Below are 25,749 nucleotides of genomic sequence, written 5' to 3' on the forward strand. Positions count from 1 at the left end.
TTCAGTGCTTCCCTTCAAGACTGCCTATCGTGTCCATCCGCCATTGCCATTGAAGACCGGCCAGCCAGCTGAGCCTTACGGAGGATGATTTGTTATGCGTCCACCCGCCAAATCGCACCAAAAGCTTTCACCTTCGCAACCTGGGTTCCGCACGACGCTCTCGACTGCTGCCGAGTCTGCCATGTCTTGTTGTACCCTCGCATATCCGTACGCCAGAGACGTGTCTGGAATCCTCCTTGTATGCGTGAGAGGCGGCTGAGGCAAGCGATCGACGTTCGTTCGTATGCGAAGGGCGGCGCGTTCAAAGTTGTATGCCGGCCAAGGCGACAACGTTGTGATGCGGTCCTCAGCGGCGGAGGCCCCTGGCTACCTGTCAGTGTGTATTCAAGATAACGGCGCTGGGTGAGGCGGGCACAGAACTTCATACCATGTTGAGACCAGCATGAGCAAACATGCAGGCTGCCTTGAGCGTGGTGTTCCTTATCCCGACGCATCCGGACCGATCGCCTGTTCTGCTGTCGCAAGGGTACTTGTGGTTCCGTCTTTCTCTGCGGGGAGCTCAGCGGCGGACGCAGGTCGGCGTTCGCGGCGCAACGGCTTCCAATGCGAACAGTCTCAGTCCTCGGCGGCCTGCTGTTACTAAGGCAAGAGGGTTCTCTTTGCCTGCTGTCGCTCCAGTCGCTATGTCGCAGAAACTGTAGTCTGTTGCCTCCTTTGTCCTTTCTGGGAGCCAGCGGCTTTACTCTGCGCACTGGGACAAGAAACAAGATCGAGACCTCCTGGACTGCTACGCTGCTTCGCAAGAATGAGGAGTTCGTGAGCTGTCCGAATGTGCCAGTCACGGCGGCCGCAGCATTCCCCAGAGGCGGCGCCGCCACCGCCACAGTCGCCTGCGGTTGTGTGCGTATGCATAGCCACTTGCCGACAGGGCGACAGCCATCAAGACCGCCTACCGGAGAGCGATGTGCGTCGAGTCGGCCCTCGTGTTCGTCGTGTTGGCGCGAATGTGTTCATTGTTGAGGGTGCGGTGCCGCGGAGGTGATGCAGACGTGAACCAGCCGCAGCGGCAGGCCAGCGATGGCCTGGAGTGGCAGACTGAGTTGATGCGGCCCATCTCTGTCGCTGCCTCTAAAGAAGGAAGATGTCAGTTGTCAAGCAGCACAATGGGTCTGTTGAGATCTACCCCGCCGCCGACTCGGAGGCGTCAAAGCCGCGACTGAACGGTTCTCTCTCGATCCGCCACCTCCGCAGGAGGCAACAAGTAACACACCCAGGAGGAGATGAACTTACAGTGCTGCGATGAAAGACGGTTCATATATCGGTGCTGCCCTCGCGTGAGCGCTGGAGCGCAGACGGGGAAGTTGCTTCGTACCGCATGCCCTTCGTCGGCAGAGCGCCCTCAGGTGCAATTTTCGCTATCCTGGATTCTGTCAGACTCATCGCGACGTCGCCGCAAGCCATTCGGATGCTCATTTCGTCGTTTCGGGGTGATGTGGTTTGCGTCGTGGTGTTGGTTGCGGGGGTGGTGGCGGAGTCGTCGATGAAGTTGCGGACATAGAGCTGAGGCCCCAACACCCTCGCCTCAAGTTGCGAACATCAAATCGACCGACTGCGTACAGCGCCTGTGCCTGCTCTCGCTAGTCACAGGGACGCTTGGTACTGCTGCCCAGCTGAATCAAATCAGTCTACATCAGGGGAATGCCTCAGTGCGCTTGCTAAAGGCCATCTCTTGTCTGAGAGTGGATGATGGCCGCAACGCATCAATGATCGTGGCTGGCTAAGTTGACATCCGCAACACTTTGACGAGGCTGCATCTAGCCTACAAGTAAAGATCGCGCCGACCGCATGTGCCGCTGAATCCAGATGGCTGCGGTCACTGGAGCACGTCAAGCTTAAGACATGCACGTTTGATCATGATATGCTGTTGATCCCCTTCCTATCCAGCACTGAGTTCTCATGTCATCTTCTGGCAATACGAGTTTCGTCGGCTGCGTGTTTACCCCAGAGTCGGGATCCATGAATCGACGATGGACGCATGTCTAAGGCCATGCCATACATTCTGCACTATGATGCATGTTGCTCGGCGATGTCATTGAGTACCAGTCGCATAGTCGTGCCATTGATAGACTAGAAGCTGGACGATGGCAGCACAAAGTCCAGAGTTGGCAGTCGATCAGACCCCATCTACACGAAGTCAAAGGAGGCCACGAAAAGCACACGATCATAAGTGCTGATTAGTCTCTTATTCGTGCATGTTGCACAAACGACTATGGCTATGTACAAGCCTCGCTCATACCCCTTAAGGTGCTATCTTATGCTCAGTCATAGGTTGGAAGTTGTCTAGCCAACACTATAACACTACCTTCTCGTCGACTGCTGGAGAACGAGAGTCGAGCGATCCACTCGCAATCGACCCTGCTGGGTGAAGGAGCATGATGTCCTGCGCCCGCCCACCAACAGTGAAGCCACAAATCCAAAATTTACAAGGCACACGAACCAACCAAGGTCCGTTGGATATATAAATAAACTAAATCGTCGTTGTTTCACTAACTAGTGGTCATAGGAAAGGATGTAGGTGCCGCGGGCACCGAACCTTTTGCTGGTTCCGAATTCATATCTTGTTTTTTTGCTCCCGCGTTCGACTCGTCCTGGAGGCAAACAATAAGTTGAAGGGCTCGCTTTTTGCCCGCCCCTTCACCTCGGCTCCGCGGTTCCTGTTGTGCGCAGACGAACGTTTTCACCGCGTGTCACTGGCTTTGCGGACATTGCGGTTCACCTCATTTTTGTTCCTGGAAGAGCCCGTAAACGGGACTCCACGAATTCATGTCAGCGAATTATGTTGAACATGCCTCTCCCGGATTTGCTGGCTATATATTTGCAAATATTCGTCGTTATTCCACTAACTCGTGGCCTAGGAGAGATGTAGGTGCCCCCAATTGGGGGCACCGAACTCTTTGCTCCCGCGTTCGAATCCGCGCATGCTCGAAATCAGGTCAGGTTTCTTGTTTTTTTGCTCGCGGGGGCTAATTGAGCGCGACCGGCTGCACTAATACACACGTGCCATGCCGCCTGATGCCGTAGCTTAATAGCACATGAGCGATTTGGCGTACTCTAGATCTAGTATCAGATAGTCTCGACAGAGACATAGTAAGCATGCGGCACGGAAAGTCTTGCAGAACGCCAGCGAGAAGACTGTTGAGGTCGTTGGCACCACCAGTGGCACAGAAGACGTGCCGCATGCAATAGAGAAAACGTGATACAGTCGAGCAGCTATAGCTGATGACGACCCTGGCAAGTGTCGCAATGGCGGCAGCTGGCAATCAATGACTAGGAGCATGCTGTGTACATCACGAGAAGGCAGGCCGTTTAAAGGACTTGATGATTTCGGACGGCTGGGGTCGGTCGAGGGCTTAATGTCCCCTTTCAGCTGCGATATTCCACGAGAGCGTCATTTTTTGGATGCACAATACTGGATCGCACGATGCGATCTGCTGATACTGGACTGTACGACTTTTAGATGATGTCCGGAAGTTAAGATTCCACGAGATCATGGTGGGGCGGAATCGACCGATGTGGCATTAGTACCACGCTAAGACAACTTCACCAAACCTCATCACAGCGGCGGCGAGAAACTCGACGACCGTGATTCAAGATCATGTCGATTGAGACTATTGCATGGAAAGATGCGGGTTTTAAGAATCTGGCATCATTTTTCATGCCCTGACATATTTCGACTGAGCCATTTTACCGGCTGCGGCTACAGGCCGTCATCCCTCGCTGTCCTTGCCTTCGACCACGTAAACACAACCTGAGAAGTCGTCCTCACACTTCCACGAACGAGGAACTCGATCTCTCAAGGCTCGCAGGAACCTCCTGTGGCCTTCGCCCATGCATCGATCAGCCACCGCCTGATACCTGTTGATATCCCCAGAGCTTCCCTCTTCTGTGTCTGGAGGGGGAATATGGTCGAGGAAATACAGGTCTCCAGCAACAGCGAGAAGATCTGACCGAGCTTGAGCGGCCATCAACTCCAATATGGCTTCGAAGTCTGTAGGCGACATGTCGAAGAGCTCTGCGCGGCCACCGACATCCTCGACGACCTTGTGTATGGCGTTGTCCATTGTTCGGATGTATGCGTCCATTTCTAGAGCGCGAACCGGTGTACGTCCAACATCCTCCTCCTCCTCCGATTGGCATTCGTAGTAATGGTAGCCGAGGCTCGTGAACGATTGTGTCTTGGATTCCGGGCTGAGGGCATGATAGACACCTGCGTCCCTGAGCCCCTGGTCACGACCGTACTGAGCCGCTGTGGGGTCAAGGTACGTTCCGGTACCGTTCAACCGGACGGGCTTCTCTGGCCGACAGAGGTCGTGTTCGTCTGTCGGTGTGATCCTGAACATGGAGTGCCAAGCGGCGACGGGTAGCCTGAGCATAGGCGTTTCCGAGCCTTCCTCCTGCCAGTAGGCGACCTCTACGTCTTGATCGGGCTCGACGTGATCGATATGGGCTTCGTGTACTTCTATCGAGGGGGTGAGACCTGAAGAGTTTAGCGTTAGTTTGGGTCTCGCTGGATGTAATGGCGGGCACAAACCTTCGGTGAAGAAAGCCACTGTCGGGGCGAAGGCCTCCAGAACAAGGACACACTTGTTGTGTGACAGATAGGCATGCCTTGCCTTGAGGGAAATGGATTGGTTCTCCAGTACTGATACCTTGCCTGGATGGCCTTCGATGTTGCGCACTCCTATGCAGAGTGAACTTCCGCTCTCGTCGGCAACCTCATACATGACCGACAAGCGGTTCGTCGCGTCGCTGAATTCGAGAAACAGGCGGTTGACGATGCGGTCGACGCGATACAGATCCCGCGCCGCCCTCTCCTGGACGTGAGTGCGGACGCTGCGGTATCTGCTATCTTCGAAGCAGACAGGAACCCCTGGGTGGTCTGCCATTGTGTCCTGCGGTTCGGGGTCCGTTTCGAGTGAGCGAGAGCGCATAGTTTGACGGCGGCCGGAAGGTGTTATGGGTGTCGCGGAGGTGAGAGATATCGCGCGATTTGGGAAGGGGATAGCGGGGTTTGTGTCCAAAATGTCGTTCAGAGGAGACGGTGCACGAGCGGAGCGAAAAGAAGGGTCCAACTGTCTCACTTTCTCACTCCAGTCACTGTCACCGCCGACGACTTGTCCGCACAGAACCAATCCCTGATCAACGCCGACGATGTCCTCCTCCAGCGTACCTTCAACAGCCAGACTCACGATCGAGGAGGTTCTTAAAGTCTTCCTCATCGCATTCAACGCCGCCGTGGCCGCATTTCGCCCAATCTCTGTCACTTCTTTCGGCGCCAGCGACCTTGGCAACAACCATGTACTGGTAACACTCGATCGCCAGAGCCACGGCCAAGTGCCCGTAGGGACCTCAGAAGCGCTCGAGATCTCTTACAAGAAGCTGAACCTGTGCGACACCTTCTGCACGATCTTCTTCGACGAGGTCGAGACGCGACTACACTGTAAACTTCCTGATCGTAGCTTCGACGCCGGGCCCTAGTAATTAACCTCATTCCTACAGCATACGACGTCAACGTCGATTATGCCGTACTCGAGAATCCAAGGCCGACCCAAGTCCTCCACATCCGCAACGAAAATGTCTCGATGCGCCATTCTATCCTTGTCATCCGCAAGCAAGACGAATCCGAGATCATCTTTGATGGCACAGCAGAGCAATTCGGGTGGCCAGCGACGATCGCGATTATAAGCGGCGACAAATTTTGGCCTCACTACACCCGTGATGGGCAATACAAACTCGACTTGTACCACAAAGATATGAGTCTGGAAGACCACAAAGAGTTTTGCCAGGGATATTGGCACAAAATCGGGATCAGCTTGCGCGAGATGCTGCAGAGCCTCAACTGGGCTAAGTTGGAGGGCATGGCGACCAACGATCGAGAAGACTACGTACGTGGGGAAGCGACGCAAAGGGCACGGGATGCTGCTCAAGCTTGTTGGGGATAGAGGAGACACATAGTCCTTGGCTAGCTGTCCTATCAGGTGCTTGCCGGCTTGTACGTAGGCAATCTGTACTCTGCAGAGGACAATACATGCTGGGACTCATGCTTCAGAGGCTCATCGTCTGCCTCAAAAGCGCTTTTGCCTAGAGGATATTAGTGTACTGCGTGAATGGTATACGGGAACCGCTGTTGTGGGCGTGCATATGTTCAATCGTCGGGTACGCCAAGGCTGAAATTCAGCCAGAAAGACATCTCAACATTGCGTAGCTGGAATCACGCAAGATAATTTGGAGGATACTTGGACTCGGATGAACTTGTAGGATCCATCAATGGTGATTGTAAGCACGGGTCAATGAGTTGCGGTGTAATGATTAAATTGGTCTTTGCCCGCGCGCAAAGAAGCTACCTAAGAAAGTTGATGCCGCGTCACCTCAAGTCCCAACGCTCGCTCCAAAGACTCCATGACCTTTGCATGACCGGTACCCATGCAGGATTTAGCCAGGGCTTTCCAGTGTGTGTTCCTGTCAAGATTGCCCGGGATGTACTTGTTGTCGAGGTAGTTCACCAGGACATCGAGATCCGCCTTGACGGAGCTCAGGATATCATGCTCCAGAGCACCCCACTTGTCATCATTGCCGCCCCTGATGACGTCCTTCCATGCGCAGCCAGTCATCTTCTGGTATACCCGGTTGTTGACCGTTCGCACGATCGCTTCGGTTCGGAATTCTATGCGCAGGGTGCGGGAACGTGACGAACTGGCTTCGTTCTCGTGAACGCTGTTGAGGTGTTGGGAGTAATTGTATCCCAAGGAGAAGAACTCTATCGGCACTTTCACTTCCTCGTCCGGGTATGCAGGGTATCCTCTGACGGGGTATACGCCCGCGGGTCGTAGGTACTGGGGCGCTGAGGGGTCGATGTAGACGCCCTCTCCATTGTCGTTGGGGGAGGTGATTTTGAACACCGTGTGTACGTCGGCGATCCGCCTTCTCCTGCCGGTCGAGCTCTCGATGCAGACGACGGGTTTGATCTCGTAGACCCCGTGTATCTCCACCTCTTCGACATCGATTGGAAGGCGTAGTTCTGCGTCATAGTTTGTTAGTGGTGAGAATCTCTTGTAAACAATCGAAATACTACTCACCCTCGACTAGCCAAGCCAAAAGACCCGCTAGGAGCTTGCACGCGAAGACGCAGTAGTTGTGCGACTTGAATGCCTTGAAGCTCTCGTCTTTCACGGACTTTTTCTCTCGAGCGAGAATTCCGGGACTGACATCCCATTTGGGGCGGAAGCGCAGATGTAGCTGACCGCGTACTTCCCTCTCGCTCAGAAGCGTGCGAGGATCGACCGCTTCTGTAGTCATGGAGAATATGTTGACCATGAGCGCTGTTGTACGAGCGAAGCTCGGGTCTGGCTGCCGCGCTCGGTGGATGTTCATGTTGGCTTGGTTTTGCTTGTCGCGTGCGGGTACGACGGGGAAGGTATTGACGAGGAGGCTTTTGGATGTGAGGAGCTCGAGAAGGAGAGGAGTTTTGAAGACAGGGTGAGGGCGGGGTGGGCGGCGCTCGTCAGTGGTGAAGCAGAGATATCGAGCCTGGTGTTTTGGTCTCGCGCTAGCCCCCCGACACTCCTCCGCCGGACTGACAAACGCAACAACGACTATCTCTGCGCTCGCATTACTGCGTCCTGGTCCAATATTGATAGCACATGAATAGAGACTCCACGTCAGGAGTCGCTTCAGGGGCGCCGTAAGCGTTCATCTGAATAGTCGAACGTGCAGGCTTTGAGGAGGTCAAAAGCGCTATCAAAGAGCATCGCCGGCTCAACAGTTACATGATGGTGCAGTCTAGGAGTGTAGATACAGCGCTGCCTACATTCATATCTTTGCGTTGCTCCGTGCCTGCCTTCGTGTATGCGCAGAAGGAGACAGTGCTGACAGCCAACACTCTCCTCGCCTCGCAGTACTAATACGATGCTCTCATACTGCTCAAACAAGTCTCATTGAAGGGAATCATTATGCGAGCCCAAAAGGGAAGGCAGGTCAGGGCGGGAGTTGCAAGATGTCCGCTTTGCTACGTCGCGTCACAAAGCTAGCAATGCTGGAGCAGATAGTCTGCATTCTAGGAATGTGCATGAAGCAAAAGTCGACGCTGAAAAGACACAACGCGCTCGTCGCGATCACATCTGGTTAATGTCGATTACTATCGCCAGCGAACAGCTGGGAGCTCTTTGTCGGCGTTTTACAGCAGCAGGATGGATGAATGTAGGGCAGATGCTGCAGGCCACAGATACCGTTGTAAGAATAGAGTAGAAGGCATCTCGTAAGCGTTCTGTCTGAGCAGACGCGGAGTGATGCGCAGCAAAGGCAGTGAAGTACAACCTCGGGAGATGGTGTCAGCGAGCAAAAACGTTGGTATAGGACTTAGACAAACACCATGAGACTGCCTGAAAGTCCCGATAAAACTTGCAGGTGCTCTCTTGGGTGGTATACAAGCAGATCTAGCCAATGTTGTGATGGGGAACGCGTCATTCTCCGCACTGTCACCTAGCCAATCTCCGCACCCCCGCCGCACTTGGTCCAGGAAAACACAGAACCAAAAAGAACAGTTTGTCTTCACCAGTTTGCTACTCAAGAGAATCGAATTAGCAAAAAAACCTGTATTCATAACTTTATAGTGCCTGGACACTGTCGTGTGGAAGACCTGGATATGTTAGCGGGGTTCTCAAGAGTAAACAGCAACTATCTACCTGCACCATCCTAGTGATGGTGGGCCTAACTACGGTACAAAGTACACATCCTTGCCCCGGATGGTGAAATGTAGATCCATTAGATGTATTATATGGTCAAGTGGTATCTGCGGGTATAGTGGGGCAGAAGATTCTATGGCCAGTCTCGCGGGGGTGAAGGACTGGCCAGAGCGGGCACAAACATTGAGCTCGTGCCCCTTCTGAGTCCCCCACTCGCTTGGTAAGCCCCGTCACTTGTTTTGATGAGGCTGCGATGGTCATGACACCGACTACTGGTGTTTGACGCGTCACTGAGGATGGCTTCCAGCTTGGCAGCGCTTTTTGACCTGACGATGGCTTTGACTTCATCAATGAGCCTTTCCCGCGCTTAAGCATGCTCTGAGCGATCTCCGCGTCTACAGTATATGCTCCACGTGCCTTAGTATGGTCTAGTCAGCTCCACGAGTTTATGCGCCAGCCTTGATGTTCACATCACGTCACTCCATGAGGCCGGGTTTCAGCTGCAATCTCTGTCCTTGCGGCATGTTGAAATCACAAACACGATTTATATCCGTGCCAATTTTCTGGCAAATCTGACCCAGTGGTCTCACGGCATCTAGACAAATGCTCAGTCTGCTAGCTTGTCGCGCAGCTTGATGCTGGTGACGTTAGGTAACATTCACGTCGTCAATCATCATGTCGAGCTTGGAGGAGACATCATGATATGTACTGTGTTGTATTGATCTGCTGAGCGATTGTATGCTGCCACTTCTACTACCGGAGACAGCGCGCAGGCTGATCTCCTTGCGCTGGTCTAACTGCCCCTTGCCCTACGCGCCGGCCTCCTTCCTACTTGGCTTCCTTCGAATTGTCGCCCTGGCTATTGTTCCATATCCTTCGCATCGATGAGGGTGTTATGGGAAGTCGCGATCGGAAGGTAGGCGTGGCTCTCGGCCAAAGATGACCGAGTTAGTAGTGATCATGTAGAGAATGTAGCGATCTTTCTTCGTGTTTCTCCACACGAGGCCGAGGCGTGAGTAGAGAACAAAAGACTGAGCGACGACGAAGACGAGCCATGAGAGATAGATGAAGACGATGGCCGAGTAAGAGGTGTAGCAGTCATGTTGTCCGCGCGGTGGACCTTCAGTCAAAAGGGATGAGGCGCCTGCGTTTTGTCAATTCGTTGTTTTCCAGACCATGACAACTCACGTACCAACATAGCCTCCCTGGGCCTTCATACCGGAGTCTTCTTCTGGCGGGAGGCATGCATGTATGAGCCAGGTTTGCCATAGCCCTTGTAGTCTGCCACGCTGTTGGAGTGCCACCTGCCCCTCATGGCCTCACGAAGATCTTCGAACGCCTGAGCCCATCCAAGTATCCCAGACCTCTGCTGGTACAGTCCCATGCTGCGCGCTATCGTATCGTCCATTTCCTTCTCGGTGACCTTGGCGCCAGCAACGGCCAGGAGCGTCTCCACAGTGCCTGCCTTCTGGAAGACCAGGGCAAGGAGGAGAAGGGGGCTGTCGTCTTCGAACAGATGTGGCGCGTTGATGAGCATCCAGCGGTGCAAGTAGAAGTACCTGAACGAGATCTCCGTGGCGGGCCCAGTCAGGAGCATGTCCGCGTCGGCGCTCGCGTCAGCCTTGTTGGCTTCGTTGAAGGGATAGTCGTGCATGCAGGCGGCCACGCTCGAGACATGGGTTCCGCTGCCCTTCTTAGTGTGGGGAGATGCTCTGATGCGAACGCGACAGAGTGGATGCTGGCCCTTTGGCTTGATCCGACATGCCTCCTCGATGGCTGCAAGAGCGGTGGGCCATTCTTTATCCGCCGCCAATGTCTTCGTCTTCGTGTAGTAGTTCTCTGGAAGAGACCTAGATCTGTGTGTTAGCTAGTTCATTGATGATTTGAGCTTCTGGTGAACTGACTTGAGCTTCGCCATTGGGTCTCCGCCGTAGTGGTTGGCGCAGTCAGTCAGTATTGTCTCCAAGACCTGCTTCTGGGTGACGATGGCCGCCATGTTGTTTGTGGAGAAAGGACTTGACTGGACTTTTAAAAGATGGCGGGTCAGTCCGAAAGTCTGGTCAAAGTTGTAATTAGACAGGCTACTCTGGGACTATGCGCGTCCCCGTTTGCGCGCTAGTTGTGGCACTCGGACGCCCACACCGGGAGCAGATGTGAAGGCAACTCTCACTACCCTCTCCATCTTCTGCTACCAATCCGATACTTTCCCCCCAAAATCATGGCCACTGAGTCTCCTCAAGCCGGCGTGCGCGTCGCAGCTACCCTTCCAGCCCTTTCTCTTCGCAAGATCCTTCTCGTGCATCTTATCATATTCCAAGAGGCGCTATTTGGCTGCCATGTCTTCGGAATCAGGATATCATGGCTAAACCGAACGTCACGACCCGGCGTTCCGGAAGCGCTCTTCGACTACGATCGATCGGAATTTGGGAGCCCGGATCCAACACGACTGAGCCCAGGCAGTGAATATCGCGCAGTGGTCTTCAAGCACTATTGCGAGACATTTTGCATCATGATGAAGCCTTTCGTAACCCGGCACCTCTGTGGTAAGGAACAAGGCCCGTTGGACAGTATGCGCGCTTGAACAGCGACTGACAGCGAGCAGAGCTTCTTGGCATCGGCCACACGGTTACTTGGATCAATTTCATAGCCAAACCGCATTTCCGCATACTCACAGATTGGGCAGAGATGGATGAATTGATATCCCACTCTTGTCTATTGATATCCGATGGTAACGATGGTAACTATGTCTTCGATGGCACTGCCGATCAATATGGACGAGACTGGAAGACACATTGGTTCATGGCACGGGAGGAGCTTGTTGCAAACTTTCTGGATCCCAAGTACTCGGACCCGAGGGACATTTGGACGACGGATAAACAGGGGGAGGTCGCCAAGTGCGAGAGGCTTGAGGGAAAGGATTGCAGCCACGGATACTGGGCGGTCGGATACTGGGTAGTCGCGCGCAGGCGTATGGAGCAGATATTCCAGGAGCTGAACTGGGCATCTCTCCGTGGGCTGTCGGACGACGATGTGGAGGAACGTATCCGTTCCCTGAGCATGGCCAAGTTTGAGGGGGCATTCGAGGAAGCACAGTTGGATTAGACAAGCCTTCCTTACATTGTCCTCGATCCGCCGACAACTTGGTTACAGTACATAATACAGTAAACTTCTCGTGCATCTTGGTAATCGTAAATCGTCAGTGAAGGTGCTCCAGAACTGACAGGGATGCACCGACGTACCTTTAGCGCTAAAATCCAAGGACAAATTGTGGCTGCCCCTCCGTACGCTCACTACCTCCAGGACACCAAAACACTCGAGCAGAAGCCGTCCTCCTGCTCACATCTCCATCATGACACCGGTCAATTCCACCACCACCGCACCACCTCTGTCCCTGGAAGAGGTCCTGCACGTTTACCTACGTTGTTTCGACGCCGCCGCTGACGCCGCCCCACGAGCCTCAGCCGCATACGCACGAGCGTATAAAACCAATTCCGTGCCATTCAAAGTCTGGCAAGTCTGGTCGACCGAAGATCTAAAGACCGACCCGCCTAAAAAGCTTGAACGCTTCTCCTTCCTGCCGCCGGGGCTCAACGAAGCACTCGCGCGGCAAAACATGTGTGATTGGTTCTGCATGGTCCTCGAGGAGGAGGTGGATAAGAAGGTCGGGGAATTGTTCCGTGGACGCGCAGAATGGTTGAGATGTTGGCCGAGGGTCAACTTCATGACGTCTTGGCGCAGTCTGAGGCATAACCCCGTCGCGGTGCTAATGCACTCGGTCCTGCGAATTACGACAGAAGACGGCCAGAGGGTGGTCATGGACGGTACCCTGGGGCAATTTCGTTGGGCGCAGTCGACTTGGCTCCAAACATGGACACAGTGGTGCGCCAAACGCCTAGACACCACCAAGGGGGACAATGGCTGGCATTTCGTTTCGAGCGAAGCGAAGCAGGAGGTATGTGAGTACTCTGTGGATGTAGCAGAGGGTTACTGGGCTACTATCTTTTGGAGGCTGAGGGAGTTGTTCCAAGAGCTGGACTGGATGGAGTTGAGGAGACGAGAGAAGGATGAGCGTGTCGAGTACGTCGAAGAGCCGGCCCGAGCAAAGTTTGCTGATCTTCTCGTAAAGTCATTCGATGTCTGATCAAAGCAATGACTGAGATGAGGACCGAGAGGAATAGATAGACATTCAACTTCGAAAACGATGAGAAATCACTGAAAGAATATGCATATGCACAATACCTGAACTATACAAGCCAAGAAAGCACAGCCCCTACCTCGTTACGCCGTTGGTGCCCACTTGCTCTTCGTTCTGATCCTTGCCCCGAAGATGTAGAACAGAATGGGTACAGGGAGAAATAACACACAGATGAACGCCAGAAGGCTGGTCGCCCATGGTACACCGAGTTTGGTGTACATTGCATGTGTAAACAGTGGAAAGAAAGCGCCCGCGAACGAGCGAATGAAGGTGTTGACTGCGATGGCGCTGTTGGAATAAAAGCCATAGCAGTCGATGAGGTAGCTCATTCCCTGCCAGAAAGGCACCATGCAACCAAACCCGAGAAGGGCAACGGAAAGCACCTGCGGTACCCACGAGATGTTTGGATTGCTAGTCCAGGCGAACCAGAATAGGCCGACAGGAAGTGCGATGGCTCCGAGTATCATGGGCGGCAGGCGTTCCTCCGGGATGACCTTGCCGTGTTTATGAAATGCGCGCGTAAATCCAGTCGCTGAACTGTAAGCAATACAGCCAGCGCCCATCAGAATGCCAACTATAAAGGCGCCGAACGGGAGCTGAGAGACCCCTAGAGACCAGCCACGTTCCTCATAAAATGACACGGGAAACTATCGATTGTCAGACCCTCGTAGCAAGAAAGGCATGGACGTAGACTCACAGCTTCGAAAAGCAGATAGACAATGCCGTACAAGAAGCTCATGTAAGCTGTCACCAGCGCCAAGATGGGTTCCTGGAAGAACATGATGAATGGCCGTAAGAGGTAAACGTTCAGCACTTTGTCGAGAGTCAACTTGTTCTCGTCTGCCGCAGCGTGATACTCGTTGTTGCCCGTGTCCTTTCGTAACTTTGCAGCTCGCAACTGCAGAATCCTGGCTGCGGAAGTCTCTGGTATGACAAGGAAGCCAATAACGCCGAACAGGCCGGCCATGATGAGAGTGATCCAGGATGTCCAGCGCCAGCCAAGATGCGACTCGGCGATGAAGCCACCAGCAATGGGTCCTGCTACTGGACCAGCGAATCCACCAGCGGCAAAAACACAGATAGCATACGACCTGGGGATAGGATCCCACAAGTCTGCAAGAGCTCCACCCACGACTGCGAGGGGTGCAGAGGCGAAGAGGCCGCCAAGAAAGCGGCCTACGCATATCGTCGTTATATTTTGGGCAAGAGCGACTGGGATCTGGAAGATAGCGAAGAGTGCGAAGCCGAACATGAGGGGAATCTTGCGACCTAGAACCTCTGACATTGGCCCGAAGGCAATCGGTCCAAACACGAATCCCTAACCTTTCATATTAGATATTGGAACTCTGGCTGCCGAGTAGGGCCTCAACGTACCAGGACGAACAACGCTACTCCGAGAGTGGCTGTGACCTTTTCGACCTGAAACTTCTCTTGAACAATCCCGATGTTGACACTGAAGATAGAACTAGCGAATGTGACCGTGAACACCATGAGGCCCATGGAAACTGTGATACACCATCTTCGTTTGGGCGTCCAGTTCTTCGGGTTGCCGGGGTCTTTGGGTCCATCGAACTCCACGAAGAAGCGATCTGTTTGTTCTGGTGGCGTAGTATTGTCTAAGCCTTTCTCCAGGCCATGCAAGGCATCTTCTTCGCTCTTTCTGGAACTGTCCTCTGTTGCATCCAGTGTCTGCTCTGGGGACGTCCGAGGCTGTGTTGATGGTGGTGTAGACCGGGGGTCTATGCTGTGATCTGTCGTCATGCTGGAAGAAGCTTTGAGGTCGGCGGTACACAGGCTTGGCTACGGCGACGGGGAATGAAGTATTTGTAGGATTCTACATGTCGGGCTTGTGGATATGTCATTATTCCCGGGGTTTGGGCGGATTTAACGATGAGGAAGCAGCGACCTTCTGCAGCCGCCCCTTGACCCACCTTCAGCGCCGGGCCATCTACGCGAAGGGCGACTTGGCGTTTTACTGACGGTCTGGTCATGTCGCGCCATGGTAAGGCTCCGCAGCTTCATTGTTTGAACGCGCCTTCACGCGGAGGAAGGATGTCGAGGAGAAAGGGGAGATGCTGCGTCATCGATTTGTTGGGGATGATGGGTGCACTTTCCCTGAAGCCGACAAGCGCGAGCCATGGATGCGGCTACTTTTCCGGGCGACCCACCATCTCTCATCCGACCTCATCTCAGTCAGCCCTTCTGTACAACGCGACCTGTTGCCACGCCCTTATTTCTTTGTTTTCTCGCACATAGCGCATATCGCGCTCGCGTTCTCGGCATCAATTCGACGCGAGCCCGTAGGCCAGAACGACGCCTCGCACATCAGGGGCTCTGGCAGTATGGTGTCCGCGCCAAAATTTGAAGATGACGTTTCGCGTTTGATACCAGGTGCTCACATTCAGCAACCGTTTACTCTCTGCACATTGAGCCTCTTCTACTCAAACTCCTTCAGGTCTTTTCCAACTACCACGCCAGGGGCTCGAGGCACTCATGATAGCGTCCACCGAGGATGATACTCCGAGCGATTGCATGGCTGCCCATCAGCCCCACGCAGGCTTACCGCGATACCACCGTACTGTTGCGACATCCCGAACGCGCCTTCCTCGCCCCCAGAACACTCAGTGTGTCGGTCGTCCTTCGTTCTTTCGCATACCAGTCTAGCTTCACAAACGCTGGCACATCAAAGTGGAGTGCCAGAGGCAAAGACAATGCTAGAAGGGCACGCTTGCCGACGATCTAGAACGGCGAGGAGAAGAGATAACGCCAGTACGCGGCCCGCCGAATGAGCTTGTGAGAAGGATAAACGCGCAAACCCTGGACTTCCCGTTCAAGTCCTGAGCTTGTACGCGACGAGTAGGAAGCAGGCATGTCATTCAGACGAAGCTTGGTCACCACTGCATTATTTATCCTTACTTTCGACCTTATCTTGAGAGTCCATCCCAGTCACGCTGTCGTCACCTCTGATACCTCCAGCCAAGAAGGTTCCTTCCGTTAACCTCTCAGTCCTCCTCGATTCTCTTGTCCAGACTAGGTGCGCTTCCATGAGTGTCCGATGAGTTATGCAGTGTCGAGATCGCCGTCCGCAGAGCGAGAACCTGGAGTCTTCGATTCCGGTTCTATCTCCGTGCCAGAGATGTTTCCATCGGACCACTGGTCGGCGTCTTCTTCGAGCCACTCAGGATACACATCACCCCGATGGATTTCTTGCTTCAGCCTTTTCCATGCTGTGTACACATCAGAATCCTCTACGAGTGTCAATTCCGCTTTGGACGATTCCTTAAGCTGATGAAGAAGCTTCTGGCAAGAACGTTCATACCATCCGCTCTCAACCTTGATACCCGCTGATTTGAGACAACGCTCGATGTACTCTTCTGTCCCGATAGTGAGTACGAGAAGCAACACCCAACTGTCGTTGTGCAGCGTGTGTGGTGCTTCAGACACTATCAATGAAACGATTCCTTCCCGGTCTTGCTGATGGGTGTCGAGCAGACTCTTAACGCTCATGTCCGTCAGTTGTTCCCACTGGACTTTGAACGTTTTCGTCGGGTTTATCGTAGGTCGTTGTTCGTGTGCTTCCGATGGACGGAAATCCCTATGCCAGGGCTCATGCTCGTTCCTTGTTTCTAAGACAGGAGAGAGTGGATCGATGTCTTGCACAAAGCGCAGCAGGATGCCGATGTATTCCATCGGGTAAGTACTGGCAAAACCGACTGTGTCAAGTACTATGTACGGTGTTTGTAGGCCATGGCCTTGAGCCATGTCATAGTGCTTCTTCTCGTAAAAGCTGTACGCCTTCTCATGCTTGGCTGACAACCAGCTCGATCGTCTTGCTGCTCGCACCAAAATAGCCTCAAGTATCCGCTTTTCTAATCTCTTAATGTGCACAGCACTGGAGGGGTTCGATGTCGCTTCTTGAGGCGCACTAGATGCTGAGCTCTTGCTCTTTTTCGTCTTAGAGGATTGAGCTTTAGCAGCGCCTGGAGTCTTCTCTTCTTCGGTGTTCTGTTCTTTGCTAGCAAGAGATGTGAAGTATCGAACTTCTCTTATGTCTGTCCAGTTCCGATCGACGACACCGAGGTCAGCGTGCAGCGGATTCACCTTTGCCGAATCGACCCGAATCAGGAACAAGTCGTAAGCATGCAGGCTGTTCTGAACATCCAGATTCTGGCCTTTCATGGATGCTACATTCTTTTGCTTCTTCCACGTATCCTTCGCGTCTTTGGCGACACGCTGAGGCCAGAACCACTTCTCCGTCCCTTCTAGCAAGTAAAGGTAATTTCTCTTTAGGCCCAATCGCCTGACAGCTATGATTTTCTCGTTCATGACTGGACCTGGGAGATCGTCGGGTGCCTCCTGGAGCCAAAGCTCGGCCATATCGTCCGGGATTTTGATCGTGTCTGAGGTTGGGTAAGCAGTGCTCTCGCTGGTTGCTATCGTGGATGTCTCAGCCTGAGGCTGCGGTTCGTCGTTCTGCACGGCAGCAGTCGTTGGCTTTGATCGATCTTTCGACATGCTGTGTTTGGGATGATGATTGCGCGATCAAAGCAGGTAACGAGACGTTGATAACAGGCATAGCACACCTGCCCTCTTATACCAACGTCTATTATGCCAGCAATCATGTCACCATTACCAGTGTGGATTGTTGCAAGCTTGCTACATGTTACAAGTGGCTATATCAAACTTAAGAAATGAATTGACAGCTATGGAGTGTGGCAGCTGAAGCTATAGACATTTCCACACTGCTGACCCTGTCTACCTAGTTCTCGTCATCGGCTAACGCCACAGTCTTCTTAGTCTTCAACTTCTTTGGTGGCGGTTGCTCACCGATCGCAGCAGTGGATACCCTCTTGCCCGGTTTTCCAAGCCTAGATGTTCCATCCACTACCCCCTCTTCGTTATCAGTCACTCCTGACATGCCAGGTTTTCCTGAATCAGGGCCTGACTTTGCAGTCGCTTCTCTCTCCTCTGAGGCACCCTGATGCTGAGGGGTATGAGTTGGGGCTTGTAGATCTTGGTCAGCTTCAGTGCCATCTCCTTCAATCTCGGCATTCCCTGACTGGTCTCGAGCATCTTCTGCTTCAATATGCTCGTCGTGTTCGTTCGCCAGATTACCGTGTCTCCTACCCTTCAATGACCGGGCGCTCTTCTCGTTGGCTGGAGCGTCGTCTTCATCTCCAGAGGTGTCTGTACTGTTGTCGTGTTCAGAGTCGCTATGTTGTTCGCGGTCGGATCCAGGCTTCGGAGCAGCGTCATCATCTGGCTTTTTTGCGTTACTCTCGCTGGCGAACTGCTCGTCCTGCAGGGATTGCTGAAGCAACCAGAAGGTGTGTACTGCTTCGGAATAGCTCAGCTTCGCATGTTCCTGATACTCTTCCATGCAGGTATGAATAGTATTTCTAGAACGAGCGTCGTGCGCCATCAGCCCCACCTCCTCTTCCGCTTGCTCCGCTTCGTCGTCTGCGAGGAGGGCCAGGGCGAGCAGATAGGGCCAGGAGCCTGGCCTGGCGACATGGGGACTGTGGGTGATCATACGACGACCGAGGTCTTTCCGTTTTGCTATGGTTGGCGGCACAATCTTGACTAACAAGACTGGTCCAGTAGTACGCTTTCTCTGCCAAACATGGAAGTCTTCGATGAAGACAGTCCAGATGTTCGTCAACTTGATCTTGGATGTTTGTCCCGTTGTTTTTGCTGTTGCGTTGTCATCATTGGACGTTCCGACCTTGTTCGATGCAGAAGTCCATATGACATTTACATCACTCAAGTTTTGATAAGTCTCTTCGTTGAGCTGGTTCTCATCGACCTGGTTTCCATCGGTCTCGTTGCCATCAGGCTTGCTGTCATCGATGTAAGGCTTCCAGATTATCTCGACGAGCTCTTGAGCACTTTTGGAGATGGATGCCATGGCTTTCGCCTCGTCCTCGTGCGTCGCATACTGATAGCTTCCTTCCTCTGGTTCTACCAGCCACGATCTGGGCTGAAGGACCTCACTCAATATGAATATGAGCATCTGGTGCACACGGTCGTAGTCTTCGTTGCTGAATCGTGTGATGAATTTCTCCGGCCCGTCTGTCAGCACGACGTTGTCGAGAATCCTTACCTGATACCAGCCAGGTACGTCGACATCTATCCAATCATTCTCTTCGACTTTCTCAAATCTCTCGACAGTCTTCTTGTACAGCTTCGTCGCATGGGTCTTTCTCATCCACTCAAGCTCGCAGTCGTTCCATATCAATACCTCCACGTTAGCATTCTCCCATCTCTTCCTTCGCGCGATGATGATGGTCTTGTCGGGCCTCTTCGGGTCCTTCTCCTCTTTTTCGGCCAGCGCCGCCCACGCTATCTCGAATTTAGGGGGAACTTTGAGGGCCTGCGGATGTTGTTGTTCCTCTTTGTCAGTATCGACGGAAGTTGCGGGTTTAGTAGCTTTGCCCTTTTTCCTTCTCTTACTCGGTACCACCTTACCGTCGTCATTCCCGTCCTCATGTTCTTCGTCATCTTCACTCATGTCTGGGATCCCCGTTCTCCTCTTTCGTTGTTTTTTACGAGGCTCTACTACCGGCTCGCCTGCGATGCTTCCTGGCATTTCCACCGCTTCGACCATTTCAGTATCGCCATCATGGTTGCTCAATGCGCCCCTCGCATACACGAGTGTTTTCAACCTAGACTTCGGTGGTGCTTTGGAGTTGGCTGGTATGTTCGGCCTCGTGGTCCTCTCGTCAGGTCCATTCTTGTTGTCGTCCATGTTGTTGCTCATATGCCGGATCAAAAGCTTGATCGTTGACGAAGACTGTATGTGGGCGAGGATATTGAATAGAGCAAGTGAGGAGACCGAACGGCTGAACATGAAGGTCTTATGCTTTGATCAGTTTGCTACAATTGTCAGCGACTTTGTGCGCAGCCAAACTTCATTGTCACGACATGAGCAATCTAGCAAATAGACAGAAAGCTCCAAACGACTCCACTGTGCGTCTAGGGTGCTGGAGTAGCGGATCTATATCCCGCGGACTCGTTGTCGGCTGGCGCTATTCCAGTAGCTGAGGCGCAGCAACGTCTAGAAAGACGTCCACGTTGTTATTGAAACACAACCTTGCTTCTGCCTCCTGTTCAGGCTTAACATCTTCAATCAACATATGCATTCGTCTGGACTAATATCTATCAGTCCTCCACCTCTTCATCCATGTCGTCCTCAGTCTGCTCATTCTCGCCATCCTGTCCATCGCTGACTTCGCCATCACTCCCAGCCACCGACGCTTCCATTATAGCATTCCCATCCTTGTCAACATCATTCTCTACGTACCAGCGAACCTCATCACGAGTCGCCATGTACGTGCGCTCAACGCAGTCAATCGACCGCTTCTCCCAATCACCGCAGTATGTCCAAAAAAACTCGTCCCGCTCACGCTCGTGCCAGTCGTCTCCCACTTCAATACCAACCGTGTCCAGTTTATCTGCGATCTCATCGGCCAGGAAGAAGAGACGTGTGAACATGAGTAGCAGAGGGTGTGTGAGGAGATACGGCGCATGTGTTGGGAACAGTGTGACGGCTTCGCTTAGCTGAAGGGCGATGGTGTGAGCGGTGTTGAAGGCCCAAGTAGGATTCGTCAGCTCACGGAGACTGGTGTCGAAGAGCGGGTTGAGGAAGTGAACGACGGGTTATGAGCGGCGCTTTCGGTGTCGCTCGCTCGAGTTATTGAGGACTTTGCAAAGGTGGTTGTGTTCTGCAAAATGTATTAGGACCCTTTGTTTGCTAGTGAAGGGCGGAGAGCTTTGCAGGATACCTTAGACCATCACAGTCTCGAGACGTCGACGACAGAGCACCATGGAGGTAGTTAGTGATGATTCGACTGACCGGGGAAACATGCGAGGGTACTGTATTGCCCCAGGAGGTCGCGTGCCGGTTGAGTTCGTGAGATGATGTAGGGGAGTGGCAGCTACAGAGGTGCCCAGAACAATCAAAACAACACATGCAGCACCATACTAAGCACATATACAATGTCATCATCACAGCATGTTACTTGTAGTCACCTAAATGATGGAGAAGAGTTCTATTCATGCATATTTATAAGGCGCACAGCGGCGCCATCCCCCCAAGCCGCACCACCTCACCACCTCTGCCACCACCAGGAACTCAAGATGTTTTGCCCGAAGGCCCCAATTCCTCTCCACCCCGCCCAGATCTACTGTCCGAAGACCGGCCTGTCAAGATATGTCAGCTTAGCTCGTCAATGGGTGATCAATTAAGACTTACTTCCACTCATCCAGCTCCCGGGCGAGCTTCCAGGCCGAAACCCCCACCCTCATCCTCTCCCTCTTCTCCGCCGCAACCGCTCTCTCCCACCGGAGCTTCTCCTTGATCATGCCCTTGGCCTCGGCCAAGGCGGCCACCTTGTCGGGGTTGGAGATGGCGATACGCCATACGGCGTTCCAAGATGGCCCCATGTGGGCTGCGGACGTTGGCGGCGAGGGCGCGGGTGCATAGTCGACCTCGGGGTCGAAGGTGAAGGGCATGTTGGCAAGTGTTTGATGTGATGTAGGTATCAGGGTGTGGTATGGTGAGTACGTTGGAAAGTTTTGGAGGGTGCCAGCTAGGATACACAGACGCGCAAGACTAAAGGTTTAATTACAATTCCTCGCTCTTCACCTACAAACGGGCAGCTCGACCAATCAGTTCCAGCCCACCCAACTCTTACTCATTACACGCCACACCCTCACTTCACCTGATCTCAAATCTCCCATCTTAAAGCTCTCTGGCTTGACCTTCTTGTGCTCACGTCCCTGCTCCCAAGCCCTTACCTTCTTCTTACTCCCATCCCACTCGACAACAACACCGACGTGATCCGGCTTCCCAACATCCATCGCGTACTTAGCATGCATTGGCCCAGTCTTACCCTGGAACTTTGCATTGCGGAAGCTGATGATGTCACCAGGGCGAATCTCATCATATACTTGGGTTGACGCGTTCGCTAGGTTGGCGTACACAAGCGCGCCGTAGGAGCGAGTTGAAATTGGGGGCAGTGCGTCATTGAAGGGCTTAAACAGCTCCTCAATCAGTCCCTGTGGCGTGCCATTGCCTACGACAGTGTTCTGCTTCGACTCAATAGTCTTGGCTATCGTGCGACCAAACTGCTCGTACGCGTTCTCCAGCTGATCAGGACGCTGGCTTGGAGGCGGCGGCTCATTGCGCTGTTCAAGATCCACGTCGGAGACGTTGGTGGACTCGAAGCGGGCGGAAATGATCGTTTGTGAGTAGTCAAGGTAAAGAACTTTGATGAGTTTCTCCACAGTGTTGCCTGATTGCGACTCCTTCATGTCTACCAGGACGTCTTTGCGAGCTTGGAGTGATGGGGGAAGTAGCTTGGGCTGGGTCCACCAATGCGACGACATCCCCAAATCGATATCGTTTGCAATGAAACCTTGATTCGTTGCCGGGCGAGGCTGATCCATGGAAGATCGAGTCGTCAGCATTTGGGCTGCATCAAGCGACTTCCGAGTGTTCAGCATCCGAGGCGGTGCCTCCGTTGCGACTGGCGAGAACATAGAAACTGGGCGTTCCTGCGGTGGCGGCGGGACCATTCTTTCTTGAGCTGGAGGAGGCGGAGCTTGTAGAGGTGGAAGAGGCGGAGGTGCATGCTGGTGTGGAGGAGCCTGAGGTGGTGGAGGCGGTGGCCTATCGTGAGACTTCCGAGCCGGCGGGGAAGAGTACAAATCATCCTCTTCATCTGATTCACCCGCTTGACGATGTGGTACAGGAGGCATCGATGGTGGCATGGGTGGTGGTGGGCGATTCTGCGGGGGAGGAGGCTGGCTTTGTGGGGGCGGTGGCACTGCTCGAGGAGCTGGAGGCGCCGCGGCTTGCGGAAGGGGTGGGCCAGTGTACTTGAAAGGGTCATATTCTTCATCGTCATCGTCCATAGGGGCGCTGCGAGTCGGTGGTGGTACCGGTGGGAGAGGCGGTGCACCACGGGGGGCATCTGTTGATGGCCGACTGGGCCCCTGTTGAGGTGGTGGAGGCGGAACTGCACGAGGTGCAGTAGGAGGCAGAGGCGGCATTCCCTGAGGAATAGTGGGCGAGCGTGCTGAAGTTGGCTCGTCCGTCAAGGTATTGTCTTCTACGCTGGAATCGCGAGCATGTGACTTCAAGGCGTCCTTGTGAGTTGCCTCGGGCGCCATGTCGGTGTCATAGTCACCTTCGTAGTCAGTCTCGCCCTCGTTACGGTCCAGTTTGCGAATCGGAAGATCTTCATGGCGCGATGGAGGTGCCTGCGTTGGTGGAGGTGGCGGAGGCGGACGGCTCATTGTAGGCGATGTAGGACCCGCTGACGGAATGGGAGGCACGCGTCTTTCTGCCAGATCCTGAGCTGGCTCGCCAGAAGCGAAATACGAAGCCCGCCTATTGGATGGCTGGGAAGGGGCAGACGGGGTAGGGGCAGTGTCGGTCATCTCATCACCAGACTCAGATCCGGGCCCAGGAGAGAGAACCTGCGGAGGAGGTGGCGGTACCGGTCGAGCTAGGTACTGTCAGTGTTGTTCACGTATTGATAGCCGATATGACTTACAGGCTGATGGGACAGGAGGGGGAGCAGGACGTCCTGGAGAATGTTAGAACCAGTGGAATGGACGTAAGAATTATTGATAGAGCCAAGTGCACACACATACTAGACACGCATACAGTCATGACATATTCCGACAGACCGTCATAAGTGACATATGTCTTCGATAAGGTCTCGGAAGATGGCGACTGCAGGCGGCCTTGGGCATGGTGTACAAAAGCGCGGATTGGTTTGCGAGGAATGATAAACTTACGGTCTGTTGGAACAGGTGGAGGACCATCGCCAGTAGTTGGCCGGGCCGGCTGAGATGCAACCTCCTCTACGTCTGGCACTTCGTTCGCTGAGTGAGTGCCTGTGACGGGGTGCGAAGTTTCATCCTCCTTCTCGACAGAAAGCGTGCGATCTTCAGGTTCTGGGCTTCGGACGGGCATCATACCAGGCATACCAAACATAGGAACTCGTTGCTGAGGCATGCTGTACTCCTCAGTTTCTTCGGGCCTTTTCTCGGTGGTCGATTTCTTCTTCTTCGGTGGAAGACCACCGCCCATGGGCATACCACCTCCGAACATACCAGGCATACCGGGCATGCCGGGAATGCCACCGCCCAATCTCCTCATGCGCTCGCGTAACTCCTCCTTCCGTCTCAGCTCGGCAGTCTCCTCGTCTTCCTCTTCCTCCTCCTCTTCTTCGGGCACGTCTTGCTCATCACCAACGTTGGGCTCTTCCGTTGGGGCAGTGGGTGCTCTGGGAGGTGGCGGCGGCGGGTGCCTGCTCTTTGGTCGGTCCTGGTCCTCTTCGACACTTGTGGATTCTCCTCCAGCATCTTCAGTATCTCCAGCTGCTGATTGGTCAGCGTCGTTCTCGCTGAGGAGATCGCGGTCACGGTTGAGCGCGTCTGGAGAGCGGATATCGTGCGATGTTCGCGGAGGGCGGTTCTGGTCCATGGACGCACGACCCTTGGAAGCTCCACTTGTCACGCGCTCGAGGCCAGTGTCCTCGCTGTCTTCAGCGGGTGCGTCTTGGGACTCAGTCCTCTTGGCCACAGGCGGTCTCTTTGGCTTTTCCTTGTGCATAGCCGCGGCCCTTTCTGCCTGCTCCTGCTGCTGTTTCTGCAGCAGAGCGATGCGTTCCTTCAGGCTAATCTTGGGCTGTGGCTCTTCTTCGCCCTCGTTCGCATTTGCCTTGTCATGCGCGGCCAATCCCGCGCGCTCCGCATCGTTCTGGGTCTGCGCCTGACGCTCCGCAATTTCAGGATCCTCTTCGCGACGGTAGGTCTTGACGGGTGGAGCCTCTCGAGTGGGAGGAACGTAGGCATTGCGGCTCGGCGGGGGAGCCACAAAGGGCTTCTTGATGAAACTAGGAGCGCCGCCAGAGGGCTTGAAGGGTTTGGGCGGAGGATCAGTGGGCTTGTTGAAAGCAGCAATGCGGTCCCGGAAGGCATTGTTCTTGGGTGCGACAGGTGGAGGAGCCTTCTTCGCTGGAGGAGCGGGCTTGGACGACTCCGACTGCGGCGGCAGGGCTTCCGGAGCCTTTGCGCTCGACGCAGAGCGAGGCGACATGGGTGACATGGGCAGCGGTGTTGTTTTGGCAGCGCTGGGCACCTCAATGGGAGGGGCCTGGGGCTTTGGCGGCTCTGGTTCTTGAGGCAGCACTGGCTCTGGCTCCTGCTGCGGTATTTGGGGCGTGGGAGGGGCTTCCTGCGCAGGCGGCTGCTCTAAAGGCTTGTGCCGCGAGGCTCGGTTGGGTCGTGGTGGCGGCTCTGGCTCGTAGCGCTCGACGAAGTTCCTGGGGAAGAGGCCGTCGTGCTTGGTGCCGCTGTCGTCGGTGTATTCGCCCACGTACCAGTCGTCGCCCTCCTCTTCGGTGACGGAGATGATCTGGCCGACCTTGAAGCCCAAGTCGTCTTCGTGGTTAGACACATAGTCGAAGACGGCCCTGACTTTGTACATGGCGGCGGGCGGTGTCGATGGCTGCAGAGGTGGTCTGGCGGCGGAAGACGCAATGGGGGTGACAGCTGCGGTCCCTGCCTGACAGCGCTACAGCAAGAATGTGTGGGAGCTCTCTAGGTGCACGGCGGGTCTCGGACGTGTAGCTGCGATGACGCCCATGTCAGCCTGGGCAGCAATGCGGGACGCGCGGGTCAACGGGGCAGCCTACCATTCAATGCTTGCACCCATCCAGCTCTGGGCGAGGGGCAGTGGGAGATGTGAGGGCTGCTGCAGGTGCCTCGTGCGAACAAGTGTGGTGACGAAGCTCA

The 25,749-nt window shown here is 54.2% G+C and overlaps 12 protein-coding genes across 12 annotated transcripts; 3 read left to right on the plus strand and 9 right to left on the minus strand.

Moving 5' to 3' along the window:
* Positions 1-3,767: 3,767 nt before the first annotated feature.
* J4E79_004760 (uncharacterized protein) lies at positions 3,768-4,946 on the minus strand (the record flags this gene model as incomplete). The annotated part of the gene is made up of 2 exons (XM_049353642.1): positions 3,768-4,537; positions 4,592-4,946. 2 exons carry the CDS (start codon positions 4,944-4,946, stop codon positions 3,768-3,770), a joined length of 1,125 nt encoding a protein of 374 aa, XP_049212090.1.
* A 265-nt stretch (positions 4,947-5,211) lies between these two features.
* J4E79_004761 (uncharacterized protein) lies at positions 5,212-6,002 on the plus strand (the record flags this gene model as incomplete). The annotated part of the gene is made up of 2 exons (XM_049353643.1): positions 5,212-5,500; positions 5,560-6,002. 2 exons carry the CDS (start codon positions 5,212-5,214, stop codon positions 6,000-6,002), a joined length of 732 nt encoding a protein of 243 aa, XP_049212091.1.
* Positions 6,003-6,404: 402 nt separating this feature from the next.
* On the minus strand, positions 6,405-7,431 carry J4E79_004762 (uncharacterized protein; the record flags this gene model as incomplete). Its single annotated transcript, XM_049353644.1, has 2 exons — positions 6,405-7,078; positions 7,137-7,431. 2 exons carry the CDS (start codon positions 7,429-7,431, stop codon positions 6,405-6,407), a joined length of 969 nt encoding a protein of 322 aa, XP_049212092.1.
* Positions 7,432-9,954: 2,523 nt separating this feature from the next.
* Positions 9,955-10,737, minus strand: J4E79_004763 (uncharacterized protein; the record flags this gene model as incomplete). The annotated part of the gene is made up of 2 exons (XM_049353645.1): positions 9,955-10,591; positions 10,646-10,737. 2 exons carry the CDS (start codon positions 10,735-10,737, stop codon positions 9,955-9,957), a joined length of 729 nt encoding a protein of 242 aa, XP_049212093.1.
* Positions 10,738-10,959: 222 nt separating this feature from the next.
* On the plus strand, positions 10,960-11,843 carry J4E79_004764 (uncharacterized protein; the record flags this gene model as incomplete). The annotated part of the gene is made up of 2 exons (XM_049353646.1): positions 10,960-11,308; positions 11,416-11,843. 2 exons carry the CDS (start codon positions 10,960-10,962, stop codon positions 11,841-11,843), a joined length of 777 nt encoding a protein of 258 aa, XP_049212094.1.
* Positions 11,844-12,090: 247 nt separating this feature from the next.
* J4E79_004765 (uncharacterized protein) lies at positions 12,091-12,882 on the plus strand (the record flags this gene model as incomplete). Its single annotated transcript, XM_049353647.1, has 1 exon — positions 12,091-12,882. The coding sequence occupies one exon, from the start codon at positions 12,091-12,093 to the stop codon at positions 12,880-12,882; it is 792 nt and encodes a 263-aa protein (XP_049212095.1).
* Positions 12,883-13,019: 137 nt separating this feature from the next.
* J4E79_004766 (uncharacterized protein) lies at positions 13,020-14,697 on the minus strand (the record flags this gene model as incomplete). Its single annotated transcript, XM_049353648.1, has 3 exons — positions 13,020-13,583; positions 13,634-14,254; positions 14,311-14,697. 3 exons carry the CDS (start codon positions 14,695-14,697, stop codon positions 13,020-13,022), a joined length of 1,572 nt encoding a protein of 523 aa, XP_049212096.1.
* Positions 14,698-15,996: 1,299 nt separating this feature from the next.
* J4E79_004767 (uncharacterized protein) lies at positions 15,997-17,451 on the minus strand (the record flags this gene model as incomplete). The annotated part of the gene is made up of 1 exon (XM_049353649.1): positions 15,997-17,451. One exon carries the CDS (start codon positions 17,449-17,451, stop codon positions 15,997-15,999), a length of 1,455 nt encoding a protein of 484 aa, XP_049212097.1.
* Positions 17,452-17,695: 244 nt separating this feature from the next.
* J4E79_004768 (uncharacterized protein) lies at positions 17,696-19,684 on the minus strand (the record flags this gene model as incomplete). The annotated part of the gene is made up of 1 exon (XM_049353650.1): positions 17,696-19,684. One exon carries the CDS (start codon positions 19,682-19,684, stop codon positions 17,696-17,698), a length of 1,989 nt encoding a protein of 662 aa, XP_049212098.1.
* A 413-nt stretch (positions 19,685-20,097) lies between these two features.
* On the minus strand, positions 20,098-20,430 carry J4E79_004769 (uncharacterized protein; the record flags this gene model as incomplete). Its single annotated transcript, XM_049353651.1, has 1 exon — positions 20,098-20,430. The coding sequence occupies one exon, from the start codon at positions 20,428-20,430 to the stop codon at positions 20,098-20,100; it is 333 nt and encodes a 110-aa protein (XP_049212099.1).
* A 689-nt stretch (positions 20,431-21,119) lies between these two features.
* On the minus strand, positions 21,120-21,450 carry J4E79_004770 (uncharacterized protein; the record flags this gene model as incomplete). The annotated part of the gene is made up of 2 exons (XM_049353652.1): positions 21,120-21,138; positions 21,191-21,450. 2 exons carry the CDS (start codon positions 21,448-21,450, stop codon positions 21,120-21,122), a joined length of 279 nt encoding a protein of 92 aa, XP_049212100.1.
* A 156-nt stretch (positions 21,451-21,606) lies between these two features.
* J4E79_004771 (uncharacterized protein) lies at positions 21,607-25,441 on the minus strand (the record flags this gene model as incomplete). Its single annotated transcript, XM_049353653.1, has 3 exons — positions 21,607-23,457; positions 23,499-23,531; positions 23,612-25,441. The coding sequence occupies 3 exons, from the start codon at positions 25,439-25,441 to the stop codon at positions 21,607-21,609; spliced, it is 3,714 nt and encodes a 1,237-aa protein (XP_049212101.1).
* Positions 25,442-25,749: the final 308 nt, after the last annotated feature.

Source organism: Alternaria viburni (assembly GCF_023758015.1).
Source record: "Alternaria viburni strain BMP 2772 chromosome Unknown scaffold_8, whole genome shotgun sequence".
NCBI classification, from domain to species: Eukaryota; Fungi; Ascomycota; class Dothideomycetes; order Pleosporales; family Pleosporaceae; genus Alternaria; species Alternaria viburni.